This window comes from Emys orbicularis, chromosome 2 (genome assembly GCF_028017835.1).
Source record: "Emys orbicularis isolate rEmyOrb1 chromosome 2, rEmyOrb1.hap1, whole genome shotgun sequence".
NCBI lineage: Eukaryota > Metazoa > Chordata > Testudines > Emydidae > Emys > Emys orbicularis.
In genome coordinates, this window is record NC_088684.1 from 124232581 (window position 1) to 124250608 (window position 18028).

The window sequence follows — 18028 nt, forward strand, 5'->3', positions numbered from 1 at the left end:
TTACAATCTAAATTAATTAAAGTCTCCCACTTTATGTCCCAAGGATAAGGGGGATGGACAGCAAGTCTTGAACAACCTGTACAATTGTGGGGAAGTAGATTTCCTTCCCATCAGATATTTCTGCAATGATAGCAGCTTTACACTTGTGTCTGTCTCCACTAATAATTTCCACAGTGGTAGCATCACAGGCATTTACCGTGGAATTGTCGGTTCCATTTGATGAAGTCCCCAAGAGACACCAGGAATAATAAAGGTCTCAGATCTAATGAACCAGTCACGGCAGCCTGGCCTCTGAGCAGCTAACACAACTGTGCAGACCATTAATATCATTCATTGGCTGTTATACAGTCCCCCAGTATTAATGGTGTTTCAGTCAAATACTAAGAGCGAGCAAACAGCTGTTGATTCCCATCAGTGCAATGCTTTCTCTGAAAATTGTCCTGGCTTTCCTTCCTCTTGCACAGGTTGAAAGGCCCCGCTGTGGCAGCACTTCCTGTCCTGACTGTCTTGGTTCTCTTCTTGAACCACAGGCCCTAGCCGTCTCTCATATTTCCCCGTGCTATTTAGTCCTTCGTTCTCTGCAGGGCAGGCTGGATTAGCATCAGCATATTTTTCTTTGTATTGTTGGGTGTTGCCTGCAAAAGTCTCGCAGCGGTTCAGGTTTTCCTCTTGCACTGGACTCCCCACATTCTCATCAGCTGTTCCAGTAGCGGTTGTCCCCTCTTGGGAGTTTTGACTAACATAGACAACAATTATATCGCCCTTAAAATTCATTACTTGTCCACTTGATATAAATGTAGAGTTACTGTTTCCAGTCACATTTCCTAGGGAAAGGGAGGGGAAAAAAGCATATATGCGTGATTAATATTTTCTGTCAGAATTTGTCTCATGAGATGAATATTTAGCTGAGTGAATTTGATTCCTGTTATTTTTCCTCCCAGCACCAAACCTGTCATCCAAGTGTGTCTAGCTGGGATGGTAGGAAAATTTCTCCCTTTCAAACTCATCACCTGGAGGCAAGAGAGAGATCTTTTGCTATATACTCTCCCTCCTCCAGCTACCTGCAGCAAACTCTCCTGAATTTGCTCTCACGTACACAAACCCAGATTACGCTGGAAAATGCTCCACACATAATCTGTGTGTAAAATGCTCATTGTCTGTCCCTCTGAATATATAGCTATGTTTTAGATATTTATAGATTACCAGTCACTATAGTGATTTTCAAATGATTGAAATTATTATGTAGACTATGCAGTAAATTTAACTAAATAAAATTTGAAAGACTTAAAAAGGTTATTGCCACGCCATACAGCCATGGATATTGGACTCTAGAAGGTCTGTTAGTGTAGAGCATATGGATGGGGCAATCCTAGGAGCACATGAGATTATACTCTATGACCCAGATCCGGCTATATGCTCAGTGACTTTAATGGGGCTCTGCATGGGCACAGGGATCCACCCATGTTGAGCACATTGTGGGATCATGGCCTGTGTCACAAAATTCTGCTAGAATGATAATAGAAACCTCTTTTAAAAGGTTTGGCCATGAGGTGTGCATGGCAGGCATAGGTGAGTTTATACTACAAGCCCGATCATGGTGTCATTGAAGACAATGAGGCATTTTGCCATTAACTTCAATAAGAGCAGGATGAAGCCCTGAAATTTCAAAATTCATACAAGAATTATGGGAAATGCTGAGAAGAATTAACTTTCCCTCAGTTCAAACAAATAAAACAGCTTTAGCTGAGTATTATTAGTGCACACTCTCTCGCTCTCTCTCTTTCTTTCTCTAAGAGGTATTCTTCCTACTACAGATTACTTAATCAGTTTTTATGGACAGCTCCTAGAGATTTTTAGAAATTCATGATGATTTATTGGCATGTTTTAATACTTTAAAATCAGCAATTTTTATAACCCCATCACTGCAGTTATTCATTAATTTTAAAGAGGAACCCACTTACAATCACCCTTTATAAGGCATGGCCTACCCCAGAACAACCTGGTGTACTCAGTAAACAGTGATGTTTGCATGCCATGACTGAATTCCAGTAAATGATAATAAATTCATACATGAGTACATCTATAACACAGTTTGGCGGCACTTGGACTTCTTTTTTTAAAAAGGCTCACTTTAGCAATATTATTTACTTTAACTAAAAACCACTACACTATTTCTGTATTTTCTTTCCAATTATCGTTGATTACCATGATATACGACTAAAAGTTCTCTCCTTTAGGTACTGCCGTATTTCCTGCCCAAGCTGTTTCTTTGATGAAGGCCCAATCCAGGTGTCACAATTCCCTGCCATCAACATGATGCTGATGTCACAAATGCTGGATTTTTGGTTAGAGTAATAACCCTTAGCATTTCCATAGTGCTTGCTACATCCAAAATACTGCATGAACATTCACCAGTGTTTATTTGTAGAACAGCAATTTTAGATAAACTACATGAAAGTTAAATAGAAGTCAATTAATGCTTTGCTGAATGTGATATGGGATTCTTAACTGCTTATTAAAGGTGCCAGGTTGATAGAAGAGGTGAATACTGAAATCCTCTTTCCCCAGAGAGTGTTAATGAAAGCTGTCCACTTTGCCCTACCAAATATATATAAAACCCAGACCTATAGGGATACTCTCCACAAGCATTCAGTCCTTTGGTTTCTCTACCAAGACTGCCAGTTGCTTGGTATTATAGGGTTGTTGGGGTTTTTTTTGTTACAATTACCTACTGAGAACTGGAAGGTGGCCACAAACTCACTTTGCACAAGCCACCAAGCAGCTTTCATGTGGTAATGACTGTTGGTTGCTACTGACTTGGACAGGATTTGAACTTAGATGTAAAAGACTCTGTATCCCATTCCTAATTCTTGAGTCACTCAGGGGTGAATGCTCTGAAGAAGTTAGGCTCCTAACTTCTATTGAAGTCAATGAAAGTTAGGAACCTAACTCCTTTGTAGCATTCAGCCCTTAATCCTCCAGAAGGGGGCTTGCCTGTGATAGCAGGGGACTGGACTCGATGACCCAGGTGGTCCCCTCAAATTCTGTGTCCTAGGTTCACAAAGGGCTTCTAAAAGTTCTATTTATAGTCAATACTAGAGATGGGCATGAACACACACTACAGATTTCAACTCCTCCGAAATTTGGAGCATTATGAATTGGCACCTGAAGGCTCAGACCCCGGTAACTGAACACTTTGGTTTGCAGATTTATATTTACATGCCAAAAGTCTTTCATGATAGGGCAGTTCAACATTTTTCATTTAAATTTTGAATATTGATTAGTAAAAAAGACAAATATTTCCTTGGAATTTTTGTGGCAATTTCCCCCCATTTTGAAGCCAGTTCTATTTCACAAAGCTGACATGCCACAAACTCTCAAACAGGGGCAGTGCTGGTGGGGAGGCGGTTGTTGGACCTATGTCCACCCCAAAATTTGCCTTAGCCCCCTACTCATAGCTACTCCTCCCAGCGCAATGGTCTAATATTATGATAAGTAAGGGTGGCATGGTGTGGTATTACCACCCTTACTTCTCCACTGCCTTCAGAGCTGGGCAGCCAGAGAGCTGCGGCTGCTGGTCGGCGGCTCAGCTCTGAAGGCAGCACCGCTGCCAGCGGTAGCGCAGAAGTAAGGATGGCAATGCCATACCATGCCACCCTTACTTACGCAGTTCTGCGCTGTTACTGGCAGCGGCACTGCCTTCAGAGCTGGGCACCCAGCCAGCAGCTGCTGCTGCTGCCAGCCACCCCGCTCTGAATGCTGATGATGTCCAGGGCTGGCCTGAGGGAAAATGGCACCAGGCAAATGGGGGGGCAGCTCCCCATACAGTGATCCCTCCCCCCATGGCTGGGGAGCAATGGCGGCAGGAAAGTGCGGGGTTGCAAAGTTTCCTGCAGCCACGGGAGGTTCCCAGAAGTTGGTCTGACCCGGCCTCAGGAGTGGCCCTTGCAGGGGAAGAGGAAGCCCCAGCCCATACAGGACTAGCAGCTGGAGTGCCCCCAGCCATGCCTCTCCCAGCTCCAGGCCCAGCTCTTGGAGGTTAAAGGAGCCTTGGACTGACTATATGTGTGGGAGGGGGCATTGACCATGGAGCCCTCTGACCAAGGCGCCCCCTCGACTATGGTGCTCTGGGCAGTCGCCCAGCCCTAAGGCCTCCCCTGACGATGCCACCAATTCCTTTGCTGCAAATCACAACAATGGACGGATTGTCCTTAAGTGAAACGTCTTCTCTGCGGTAAGTAGTAGCTCAATCTTCGTACATGCGTTTTTTTGTTTCATAATGTATGTCAGTTTTTCACTGGTTTAGTGGAAACCTTGAGAAACACTTGCCCCACAATGTATGTTTAAGAAATTACATCTTGATTTTTGCTGCCTGTCAAATGCTGTTTTTGTGCTTTATTGGTAGAGCTTTATTTATTTTGTGCTATTTTTGTATTAATTGGCAGTTCATTTAGTTAAGAACCGAATTGCTTTTGTTACTTTTACAAAGACCGTGAATTATGTGGGTGCACAACAGTTAAAGCAAGAGTGAACCCCCCTCCAAAAAACAGCTTTAAAATGGTTTGAATTTTCTGATCGTATTTGATTGGGTTTTGATTTGGCTGGAATGGAAATATGGGCTCGATCGGCTAAGGAAAAAAGGTGTACTTAGTTTTGGTTGGTTGTTATTTATTTTGTTTTAAATAGTAGTGTGTGTGTGTTGTTGTTTTGGTTTTTTTGCATGTGCAAATGGCTAATTAAAAAATATAATACAGTATATTCTCCAATTTAAAGTAATTAGCTATTAGTATTATTTAACCAGTAATTTTTCCCAGAAGTTTGCATGTTTATTGTTAATATTATTAGTATTATTAGCTTATTTATTTATTGGCTTAGTTTTTCTCCTATTGATTTTCTGTGAATAAGTGTTGCACCAGTGAGCTGCCAGAGATGTAGTTTAAAACTGATCTGTCTGTATATATATTTTTATTCTTCTTTTGAGGATAACATAGATAATATACATATTTAGGTACGTATTGTTAAAAAAAAAAATGTGTGCACCCGCAAGATGTATAGGGCAGCCCCGCAATTTTCTGTCTACCTCAGCTCAGCCCCACCACCAGGAAGAGGTGGTGCTGCCCCTGTTCACTCACCTATATGGTTCCGGTACTATGTCAATCCATATTGAGACAGTTACAAAATGTATGTTGTGTGTCTTTTTCTGTCCTAGAACTTCACAGAGGATTTCATTAATGCTTCTTATACACCCACAGCTAGTTCTTAAGCATGACTCAGAATGGAACCATTTACTAAGCCCTATTCCAGTTCACATGTACACATCGATATTTCCCTCAGAACATTCCCATTCCATAAGCAGAAAAAGAACACATGAACTGTGCATTTTGAGTCTGATTAATTAAAAATTACTATTTTAGAATTGGCTAAAAGGCCCTCACAGCAGTCATATGTCGCTTGTAAATAAATAACACAGTATGCATGCTCAGGTTTCACCAGGTAGCACTACAGTAAGTGAAGGCACCCAGTGGTGCCTATACAATTAAAACTACACCAAGAGAATTAAATAGCAGACCAGATTAGACACACTTCCATTCACGTGAGAGTCCAAACTCCCCTTTCCCCCTGCTCCCCAATCCCCAATCTCCCCTGCCCCTCTGCTCCATAATATCTCTCTCTTCATTCTACTGTCGGATTTAAAGAGAGGAGTAACATTCTGCTAGTGTCAAAAAGGACTTGACCTCTAGGCATACCTCAGATGTCCCTCATTTTAGCCCCAAAGGTACCTACGTTCCACTCAAATCATGTATAGCAGAATGAGTCATTTATAACAGAGGAATGAATCCTGCAGTATTTTAAGTCTCCCATGTGGATAACATTTTTGGGGGGGCCTCTGACACATTACAGCCCACATTTGGGCCTTGGCAGGTTGACATGAATGCCCCAGGACACTACTCTAAGGTATAACATGCATTTATAGAAGGGCGATTGCCTATTATTAATATTTGTATAACCATAGTACCCAGAGGCCTTCATCAAGACCAAGGTCCCATTCTGCTAGACATCATAAAAGCATATATAAAGACAGGGTTGCTGCCCTGAAGAGATTACAGTCTAAAACTACTAGTGACATATAAAAGGTGGGAAGACAGACATATACATATATAGTTTCTCTATATACTTCCCCCCCTAAAAATAATTTAAATGGAACAACTGAACAACATCTGGTCCTAGAGCCATCATAAATAGATGATTTCTTATATCATTGTAGCAGATGTGGATAGGGTTGAGTTAAACAAACAGAAAATTGGGCCTGTCTTTATTTGTCAGTTATAATGGTGTTTAACTGCAAATTTCATGCTTCTTATTGGTGTTTAACTGAGAACTTCATGATGGGAGACGAAAGTGCAATGAATTCACTTTGTTCCACCATCAAAATATTTAGACAACAGCATAAACTGTCTGGGCTCTGTAGCGGGAGCCAGAGGATGGAGGTTTCCTTGCTGGGTGGAGAATAACCACTGGCACCAGCATGAAACCTCATTGGGTCTAGACCATTTCCAGAGTCCAATAGAAAACAAATGTCCTGGCTTTTTTATCCTGGTCATTGAAAGTAACTGCAAGGCAAATAAATAATAAAAAAAAAAAAGCTTCATTTTATTAATCTCTCCTTCCCCCAAACCATATCCTGCACTGAGATTCAAAGTAAAAGAATATGGGTAAAGTATGAAGGATAATCCTATATGATAGTATGTAGAGCGAGCCTGCTGGAGGGGTTGCTTACCCGATGCCTGTGGGAGTTCTGAAGTGCTACAATTTGCCCCAGAAGTGCTTCCGTTTGTTTTCTGGTACTTTGTGTCAGTACCTTCAGAGGGAGTATCTTCCATGCCAGGATTGCTTGCTAAAGTACTCTGACCTGCAGAGGGAAAGTCCAAGCCACAGGTGCACTGTGGATAAAGTCCATTTTCCGGTGAGGCTGTGGTATAGTCAACTGCTGCACAAAAGGGTTCGCTCCACTTCCTAGGAGATTCCCTAGATGAAACCCCACAGCACACGCAGTTGTTCACTGACTCAGGGTTCACTGGGAAGTGATCTGTGTCCTTTCTCTCTGTCTCCTTCATATGACTACAGGTGCAATGGCAAGATTTCTGTAGGTATTTGTCTGAGGAGACATGGATGCAGTCCATGCCGCATGAAGGATCAGAGCTATAGCAGCCTGTTAAATCCACCATGCTCTCAGTTCCTGTGAAGCACTGACTTAAGCTATCATTCTCCCCCACCTCCAGTGGCTCTGAAAATGGTGACACAGATTTACTGTCAGGCTGACTCAATAAAGGTAAATAACCATGGGCATGGGGAGCTCTATCTACATATTCATCTTCCATGGGAATCTGCCTGAAGTGGTCATCTTCAGACTCTGTTGCTAAAGACAATGTTGGGATGTTCTCTCCCAATTCATAGTGGATTGTATCTGGGCTGCCTTTCCCATAGAGAGTGTGCCCATTTGGGCAACCCAGGTCTTCAGAAAAAATATAGTCATCAAGGGCTAGTAAATATATTCCTTCAGAAGGCTGAGGACTTGTAGCGTTCACCATGTTTGTATTAACAAATGGCTCTCGGGGGGATTCCTAAACAAAATCCAAAAGAAAAAGATGTTTAATAAACAGGTCATCAGAATATTATTTTTCTTAGCCGAGCAGAAATGATATTTAGAGAACTTAATATTCTTGAGTTGCAGTTGCTGACTTAGAGCAGCACCACCTTCATTTTTGACCCATAAAATGTAATTCTCCTTGGATATGTGACAAGGATCTTACTGGACAGGTCTGCTCCTTGTGTGTATTCACAGTCAAATCTGCTCCCGCGAGTGACAAAAATAAATTTTTAACTGGTTATTGCTCCTGTTGGCTCTAAAGAGCCAAAACAGCTAAGAGTGAGTGAGTTAGATTTTATTCTTCCTTCTGTCTCATTGACAGAATTGTTACTAAGGTCCAATCAGTTACACCTGAGCAAGCCCATTGACGGCAATGAGGTTTGCACAGGCGACACTGAGGGCAGAACCAGGGCCGCCCAGAGGGGGGGGGCAAGTGGGGCAATTTGCCCCAGGCCCCGGGCCGCGCAGGAGCCCCCACGAGAGTTTTTTGGGGCCCCTGGAGCGGGGTCCTTCACTCGCTCCGGGGGCCCCGGAAAACTCTTGTGGGGCTCGGGCCTTCGGAGCTTCTTCCGCTCCAGGTCTTCGGCGGCAATTCGGCGGCGGGGGGTCCTTCCGCCCCGGGACCCGCCGCCGAAGTGCTCTGAAAACCCGCGGCGGGGGGTCTTTCCGCCCCGGGACCCGCCGCCGAAGTGCTCTGAAAACCCGCGGCGGGGAGTCCTTCCGCCCTGGGATCCGCCGCCGAAGCGCCGGGTCTTCGGTGGCAATTCGGCAGCGGGGGCCCCCCGCCGCCGAAGACCCCAGGCCCCCTGAATCCTCTTGGCGGCCCTGGGCAGAACCTTTATTAATGGTGGTGATGCATGAAAAAGGAAGAATCCAGGTTGGCTTTCAGAACTCAGGGTGAGCTTGCAAGGCAGAGAGTTCAAAAAACATTTACTTGTGAACTGAGCACATATGACCTGGAAATTGTTGAGACAATAAACGCGGAATCCATGGTGCCATTTTTATAGTCACTTTTCAGAGAAAAGCTACAATTTAAAGCACAAGAGGTTTTCCTCTTAATAATGGGCTATTCTTTAAAGTTTGATGCCCAGATCTAACCTATACTAGATTTGAAATCCTCTAAATTCTAAGGGTCAAATTCTCTTCTTTGTGTGAAACTCCACTGAAGTCAATGTAGCAGTGACCATTTACCTCAGCAGAGGATTTGACCTTAAATACTCTCCCTCATTTTTATAAAGGAACAGCTGATTATTCTCTTACTTTACACCAGTTTTACACACCTTCAATTCCTCTGACATGAATGACTGATTTAGACTGAAGTGAGAGAAGACTCAGGCCTTATATGTTCAGTGACCCTGCCCACAAATTCCCTCCATTTCTTCATTTGGCTACTTTCTACGATGAGCATAAAAATGGCATTTACAGGAATTTTCCTGGGATTACCCAATGATTAAAAAGTCCTAGTACACTAGAACAATTAATATAATTAACTGACACCAAGGGCTTAAAATAAAAAGGAATATAAAGCAAATCGTCCCTAGTGTTCAGAAAAGAATAGCTATTTCTGTAGAATGCAAAGAGAAGTCCTTATCTTCTAGCTATGTAGAGTGGGGGGAAAGAATTCAAATGGTATGCCCATGGTCACACAATGGGCCCAATTCTGCTGTCAGTTTACCTTGAGTGTCACACTCATAGGAGTAGCAAAGAGTCCTGTGGCATCTTATAGACTAACAGACGTATAGGAGCATGACTAACACGGCTACCCCTTTGATACTTGACTCATAGGAGTGACACTCGTGTAACTTAGAGCAAAACTTGGCTCATTGTCTACAGGAATTAAAGCCAGAATGCTATCAGTTCTCTGTCCTTTGTTGTAACTACCAGATCGCCTACTAGTGTCTTTCCTTGCGTGGTACAATAGTTACTGAATGGTGGGAGAAAAATCTATGGCCTCATTTATCTGTACTACGTGTCGAGGCTGCCATGAGGGTCAGGAAAGGAATTAGCAAAGCATAACCACAGTGAAAAATTTAGAACATTAGAGTTTACCTTCGTCCCTTTTATTTGGCTGCATACTTCATTAGCCCAGTGCTGTAGATCTGCTGTAGGGGAAACAAAATAGTGTTTAGCAGGCTTTCTTAAGTCAATCACAGATCAAATAATATGCAGTTATCCATAATCCCCTACATTAAATGAAACCTAACTGTCCAGATTGTTTTTATTGACTCTGCTCAAAAGACCAAGCGACTGTCTAGCTGAGCATTCATTATAACTTGAATTGGATACATCCTTATGGAACAAATGTCTATAAGGTCCTAAAATAGAATGTGGTTAAACTATGTTCCACATCAAATAGGGCTTTATTCCTGGTCACATGTCAACAAGCTATGACTGGCCTCAGATCGACCCAGTTGCAACCATACAATTGGTTAGTCTATTTCAAGAGGTGTCACATGAATGGCCCAAATAGCAATGAGGAGACCAAAGCGGGAAACCCCACCCCCTGCACACACACCCCGAAACCACCACAGGATGGCAGTTTTGAATACAGTCTGTTCCGCTTAATTGGAATGTGTTTAATTGGGAAATGTACTAAATTAAAACATCTCTGAAGGAAAAGGTTTAAACCCAGTGAGGCTTTATAACAGCGACTGCTGCATTACAAGGACAGTAATTATAGTTTATGGGGATTTTGTCGTGCTGGGCCTTGTGTGCTTTTTATATTATGCTGGTTCTCTGTGTTTGTAGAACAAGTGGAACACATATCAAGTATGTGGCCACTGCCTGGTCTTGGCTATTAGTTTGTTCCATTCATGCCAAGTACACACACCTACTATCCACTCCACTGTAGATACTGGCCTGCAGAAACTGGGAGAAGGCACTAACTTGATTGGGCTCTGCAGAGCCCAGACAGCAGTATTGCTATTTAAGTGGTATCATCTGTCAGTCTGGAATTTCTCTTAAAGGGCATGAAAGGCCACTCACTGGAGCGGGCTGTAGAGTGATGGAAATCCGGATTAAGAGGATTCCACTATAACCTGTGCTGAATCTAAAATGTTTGGTTTACTATGAGGGTCACCATTATCTCCAGCCCACCCAAAGGATTCCTGATTTAGGGTGACAGGCATTTAGTGTGGAAGTGGTAGCTAACTTATAAAACACTATTTAAAAGTTTATTTAAACAATGCAGGAGAAGAATGGCACAAAATACCCAGGCAGGTGGGGCTGAGGAAATGAAAGGGGAAAAGGACAGATGAGAAAAAGATTTCCAGGAGGAGGAAGTAAATGCGAAAGGAGTAATAACAGTTTGCTCAAATCAACTAACGTGTAGAGGTTAAAATGAGTTTCTGCAGATGCATCGACATCCATGCAGCAATCGCTGCAGCATTTCCCCCATGTTAATAATATTTAATGCCATTGACAATACATGAAAATCACATTTCTCCACTATTACAGTAATACTGTATCGAGTCCCTAGTCCAAACAAGCAGCTTGATCACGTTCTCAGATATGTGATTGTACTAGTGGCATGCCATGACAGTTTTAGTAAGGCAGTCCAAAATTGCATCCTCCATTCAGTGTGACCTCGCACGTATGGTGTGTGTGAGGTCACACTGTGCAGAAGACACCAAGATTACAAAATGGAATCCTCCATAGGGTCTGGACAGAATAGTCCACAGGCCGCCAGTTGGCTAAAGCACAGCTGTCAGGCATGCAGGCCACACAATACATGCCTTGCATGCATAAACAGCACTCCATTGGACTGTACATTAGCTAAGATCTAATTTTGACAAACCAGTTACTGCACAATAGCTGATTTGACAGGGTACCAGAGCGATAAGCCTAATACGTTTCTGGCCTAGAGAAAGGGAATCCAAAGTCCTGCTTTGTGCCAGCTAAAATACATAAACTGTAGAGCATATAATTTTCCAAACAATGCATGCGTTTTTAACCTGATGATTCCCACTAAAGTCAAATCACACAGTTTAAAAAAATACAGATTTCACATTAAGTTGAATTCCTAAAAATCATTAGCCATAATGTACCTGTCAGTGCTTTCCCCTTATTTTTGTAATATATGATAAGTATGATAATGCTGGTTAATATCACAAAGAGGACTGGAACACTCAGAACATACAAGATCTTGTTTGTTTCTGTAGGATGAAAAAAAATATCACATCAGTGTGCAGCTTATACTTAGCAATGATACAATCCTTGCTTACTTTTCTTACTTGGATGCAGTAAGATTTTTCTATTTGAACTTAGATTTCTAAAATAACCCCGATAGCTTTATAACACATTTTGTTGCGTAACAAGGAGACTGATCAAGCCCATGATTTACAATGCTATCTTAAAAAGAACTACAGATTTAAACTCTGAAGACAGCCCAATATAGGCATGCCCAAATTTTGCTCAGTTGAAGGGTTCAAGTGTAAGCTGCCAGGAGCCCAAGAGCTACACTTGATTTGCCTGAAAAGGCTCTGAAGGTAGTTTCTATGAGTTACACAGGCCCCAGCATGCAAGACTCATATCACGACGGCTCACTGCATGCTGAAACATGCAGTCTCGCTGGGGCAGCACATCCACATTAAAGATAAAAAGGGCAATAGGCCTCATTATCAGACATCAAGGTCTGCCTTTGACTGACACAGTATCCATCGCTATCAACAGTACACAGACAGAAGTCATAGGGTTTTTTTTAAATAGTTAAACATTAGAGGAATGCAAAAAAGTCAGAACTGCAACTGTGATGGTGGTTAATGGGTATTATAATAACAATCTCATCTGGTATGTAATTTCAATAAAAAGTATAAAGCTGTATACAGTACTGAACATAGACTGTAGTTGTGATTTTTCACAAGGAGGTGCAATTCAGAATAGGGTGACCAGATAGAAAGTGTGAAAAATCGGGACGGGGTGGGGGGCAATAGGCACCTATATAAGAAAAAGCCCCAAATATCGGGACTGTCCCTATAAAATTGGGACATCTGGTCACCCTAATTCAGAATGGCATAAAATAATCTTTAATATAAAAATATTTTGAGGGGGATTTTCAAAAAGGCTCAGAATTGGCCCAACTGCTTCCTTTAAAGCCAGCTTCAGTGGGAACAGAGTTATGCCAGCACTGAGCCCTTTTGAAAATCCTACCCTATACTTTCTGATGGATAATTATGTATGATGAAATATACCATCTTGTGGTTGTACAGACATCGTAGGCTCCACACAAACTACATCTGCCCGATCAGTCCCAGGAACTCCTTCTGCAGTTCCCAGAGCTGTGCAGCTACAAAAATAAAGAAAAAAAAATGCTGGATGATCATGTAGAGAACTGGCAATGACACCTACATTTAGGTTGCCTAACACTTTGCATTATAAGAGATTCTCAGAGCCTTTAATTTTTAATCATCTCTAACACCTCCATTGTCTTCCTTTGAAATTTGGCAGGCAGAAAGCCCTCAACATAAAGATTTTCTTTGTCCTATAAAATTCTATTGAGGCTTTGTGGATTTATAAACTGTTAACAGCCACTATGGCTTTTCCTCTGCTGTGTTCCTCAGGAAAATGGTGTCAGCTTGCCAAAATAAAAGGAACATTCTAAAGTGCTTTGTCCCAGGCCCCCTGAATACTCTGGGTGGCCCTGAGTGTCAGTGACCCATTCCCCCCTCTGTGAGAAAAGCCTTCTCCTGCTGCTCGCTAATATAGTTAGCCCTGTAACTCAAGTAGCAGCAGTCAGTGTTGAAGGTTCAGGGTTCAAAGGCTGTTGATCACATGCTATGAGGGATTGTTAAGGTTGTACATAGCAGAATTAGTTATTTTTCTTTTTTAAAAATCAGGAAATTACATATTTAAAAATTAGATTACAAGAGCCTTACTTAGGTTGCAAAGTCAAACACTCAAAAGGTAGGAAATGCCAGATTTACATTTGTCTGTGGAGCCTTAATTCAGCCCCCTTGTGCATATGAATTATGATGCTCTCTTTAATTGCATGATCACATACTATATTTTCCACAAGGTCCAGGCCTCACTCAGTGCACAGGTTAGATGAACAAGGGGGACAGAATTAAGGATGCACAGACAAATGCAAATCTGGCATTTCCTATCTTTTGAGTGCTCATCTTTGCAATCTAAACACAATTCTTTTAATGTAGGGTTTTTTTTTTGGTATGTAATGCAATGTGTGTTATGTAATGGAGTGATCACATACATGTCCAGCTAAAGGGCATTATCTGCTTTCACTTCGTATTGTGCTCATTACGAGAGCCCTATTTGCTCTATAGTTTTAAATTTGTATTTCTAATTTATATTTTAACACGTAGCATCTTCACTAGTTTGGTCCCCGTTATGGTAAAGCAAGTCTCTTGGGTTATATTATATTTTGCTTAATTGTGTAGCATATCCCAGCAAGGTGCCACCCACTGAATTACTTTATGTCTACCGAACCCACAGGCACACAGAAGAGGGTACTGGGAATGCAGATGATGCTATGTACAGCTGAACTGCTTCATCTTTATGAGAGGATAAATCTGAAGAAGAGAAAGAGCAATGAATGGGGGGGAAAAGACAGAGAACAGACACAAGGCTGCAGAGAAGGAGGTATAACAGTAGCCACTGGAGTCAGTGGACACTGCTCTTGCCATGTGATAGGGTTGGTCTTTATAACCTGGATTCATGTCAGGTGACAGGAAAGGAACATCCATTTCTTATCATGGCTTGTGTGTGTTCATGTCCTTATTAGACCAAAACTGATGAAAACAGGAGGAGAAATGAGGAACAGAAGAGACAAAGAGAGAAAAGCAGAAATAGGAAACAAGAGAGAAGAGAAGAGAAAGAAAGAGAGCACAAGCGAAAGCAAAATAGGGACAGAAAACTCCTCCTCCATGAAACAACCCCCTGACAGACAGAAAACAGTGTTCTCAAAAAAGCCATTACAGGCACAAGGAAGTGGCAAAGACAAGAGGGAAGAAAGAGCTGAATGAGGACCAAGGTGAGAAATGTGTAAAAGTGACCAAGGACAGGAAGAGGGCATGAACTGAACAGAATGCTCTAGCTCAACAGTTTTGTTGCAATTCCCTTCCCTTGCTTTTCCCTGGTGAGGATCAATCTCTGATGTGAGAATTCCCATATTTAAATCTACTCTGTCAATGCTGCATGGCTGCTGATCAGTGTGCTACAAAGAGAGAAGCTCACTGACAGTCCGTTGAACGTTCCATTCTTCAGCTGAAAAATCAATTTGTCCAGGCCTCTTACAGCTTTGTGGTTATCTCACAGTTATGTTCTAGGAGAGATGCACTTACTTGGTCCAGGATTTACACTCATCGGTGGATGAATAGATGGCTGAGAAGTACCCCCAGCGGCATGGTGCACACACAGTATCCTTGTCTCGTTGCACTGTGGTAGAGGAAACAAACAGCATAGCTGAGCAACTGTAACAACTTCATCTCAGACTTGGAGAAGATTTTGCTGATAAGATTTTCCCCCCCTGAAAATCCTTCCATCATGAGGAAGATCTTCCATTATATTAAAGGAGGCAACTGGAGTTAAATCTGGGCAGAAAGTAGTGGTAAATGAGGTCTCTACAGAGTCAAAACGAGAAACAGAAATGACAGGAGCGATTTGCATAGCTGTGGTGAAAAAACACTTAGTTACAATGGAATTAGCGCCTAACAACCAGTCTTGTGTTAATGCAGTTACTCTGAAACCTGTCATTAATTATGTCAGTAACTTATACCACCACTACTACAGAGCCACAGTGGTGACTCCATAATGATGAAGTGGGTATTCACCCACGAAAGCTCATGCTCCAATACATCTGTTAGTCTATAAGGTGCCACAGGACTCTTTGCTGCTTTTACAGATCCAGACTAACACGGCTACCCTTTTGATACTTGACTCCATAACTATGGTGGGTGTTCACAATACCAGCTACTGTGGAGAAGAAATCATTGTGTTGAGTCCAGATGTAGCACTTACTTCTCCAGCAGTCAGTCCTGTACCATTTTTATGTTGTTCCTGCCACTTGGAATGGCCTCCTTTCTTACCAATGTCCAGTATAAACCTGATTTTGACGCCTTCTGATTTCCACTCCCGAAAAGCAAATGAACAAACCAACCAACCCACCTCCTTTTAGCCTGAAATTTCACAGCTAGTCTGATGTCAGAGGTGATTTGTTTTTGTCACATCTGAAGTAAATCCATGAAACTGCTTGAGTTATAATACATACAAAACTACTACTCTGTTAATTTTCAAAAGGTGTTCATAATTTTTACCTTCGCCTAATGCTATAAAATTGAACTTAGCATGGTTCATTCAGTTCAACTTAACCCGAACACTGAGATCACAATGACAGCACATGCATGGGGATGCTTTTGTGAATATTGTAGTTAAATTTTTAAAGTTAATCAGAGTCAAATTCCTTAGCATTCGGTGCACAGTGAAGTCTCCCATGACAATTATAGAATTCAAGATAAAACTTTTAAGGTCCACCTCAACTAAGAGATTTTAGTCAAAATAAAAATTCTCAAGTCTCTTCCTTATTTTGGGGAAGTTCTATGGCCTGTGTTATGCAGGAGGTCACATGGGATGATCACAATGGTCCCTTCTGACCTTGGAATCTATAACTCTATGAAAGGCAGCCTTCAAAATGTAAACAGATCGTGAAGGTTGTACATCAGTTATTATACCTACAACACACCTCTCCAACTCACATTGGCCTGAGATCCAATCAACCCTCTCTTTAAAGGCTGGGACTCCATTCATCTAGTTGTCCACTCTACATATCTTACCAGGATGGTGAACGCCAAACCCTGGAGCACATTCTGTATTTCGCAGACAGTAATCACAGTCTTCGTTACAGTGGTATCCCAGTGTACATGCACATTGTCGCTGGAACGTTCTATTTCCTGGATTCACTTCTATTAAACCTCTCCCTAAATGAGAAAGCAGATGGAAGTAAAAATCTCTCCTTCAACATAATTTGGGATGGCCAGCCTCACCCCCCACATGTCCACACTGCTTGCGTGTCAGATGCAGAATCATTCTTGTTAGGCATCACATTAATATTTGTAGAGCAGTTGGTTCTAACATGGTAGATAAGTTGATTCATATGAGACGCCTCACTGTTTAGAATCATAAAGTGACATCATTTTTATTGACTTCAGTTGGAGCTGAATTGAGCCTTTACACTGGGGAGACAAATAGACTCAAGAAACGTGTGCAGCCTTATGCTGGGAGGGAGGGGGAGGAAGAATCTCTATGTGCTCACCCATAGTACCCTAGTGCACTCCACTGAAGATTCACTAGTGGTAGCCTAAGGGTTATGGCTGAGATTTCCAAAAGAGCCTGGGGGGGTTGAAATTTACTGGGAGTTGGGCACCTAACTCTCTTAAGGTCATTTGAAAATCCCTCTCTCAATTATTATTTTGGTGAATTAAACATAAGTTCTAGATCAGGGATAGTCAATTATTTTTTGTCAAGGTCCAAATTTTTTGATCAAGGTATAGTCAAGGTCCAGACTCTAGAGAAAATAATAAAAAAACAACAATAATGATAATAAAAATAAATAAAAAGATTTCAGGGTGTGTTCAAAAGCGTCTGGCGGTCGGGATTTGCCCCGCAGTCTGCATATTGACTACCCCTGTTCTAAATCCACTCACCCATCCTCATACTTCAATAGTTTGGACTCAAAGGTACGTAATGCCTCAGTATGAACAACTCACCCTCATCACATATTTTGTGTAGTAAACATTTGTCTTCTTCATTCCAGACATCCATATATTCGTTTGGGCCGCAAGGCTGGCACACAGTCTCAGAGGTGGCAGTGCATTTGGCAGACATGTACTTTCCTGAACAAAGAGGGAAAAAACCACGGTCACTTATCAGTCACTGACGCTCTCTAAAGATAATAGACCAAATTTAGCCCATCTGTTACTCGACTGATGCCACTGGATTTAGGAAGGTTTTTGCCTATTGTCATCCCAGTTCCTCACTCTGGCCTCAATTTAGCAAGGCATTTAAGCACCTGAGTAACTTTAAGCACATGAATAGTCTCACTGAAATCAGTGAGAGTCATATCACTGTGTGTCTCCAGCACTGAAAAATCTCAAACAAACCAGGTATCTGGTGCATCTTTTGTTGAAGTCAGTGGTGTAGGCTGGGGACTATGCCCGTGCTTTCAATTATGCATATTCCTAAATGCTTTGCTAGGAGTTGTGCAATTAGACTCATGGACAGGGCCAATCAGAGGGGTGGCCAGGAGGGCCATTTGGCCTGGGCCTCAAGCTCAAAGGGGGCCTCAAATTTAGACACTTGTTCATTTTTTGGCATTTGATAAGCTTTGCAACTTGTTTTTATGAGCATCCCTATCGGACCAGAAAAGCATTT

General features: G+C 42.0%; 1 protein-coding gene across 1 annotated transcript in view; it reads right to left on the reverse strand.

The window, feature by feature from the left end:
* Window positions 1-411: 411 nt before the first annotated feature.
* TNFRSF11A (TNF receptor superfamily member 11a) overlaps window positions 412-18028 on the reverse strand; it is a 35005-nt gene continuing 17388 nt past the window's right edge. Inside the window, exons 3-10 of the mRNA XM_065399978.1 lie at window positions 17365-17490; window positions 16432-16575; window positions 14944-15037; window positions 12838-12932; window positions 11695-11802; window positions 9698-9750; window positions 6779-7622; window positions 412-824 (exon numbers count right to left, since the gene is read on the reverse strand). Coding sequence (XP_065256050.1) covers window positions 412-824; window positions 6779-7622; window positions 9698-9750; window positions 11695-11802; window positions 12838-12932; window positions 14944-15037; window positions 16432-16575; window positions 17365-17490 — 1877 coding nt within the window. The remainder of the gene's footprint in view (window positions 825-6778; window positions 7623-9697; window positions 9751-11694; window positions 11803-12837; window positions 12933-14943; window positions 15038-16431; window positions 16576-17364; window positions 17491-18028) is intronic.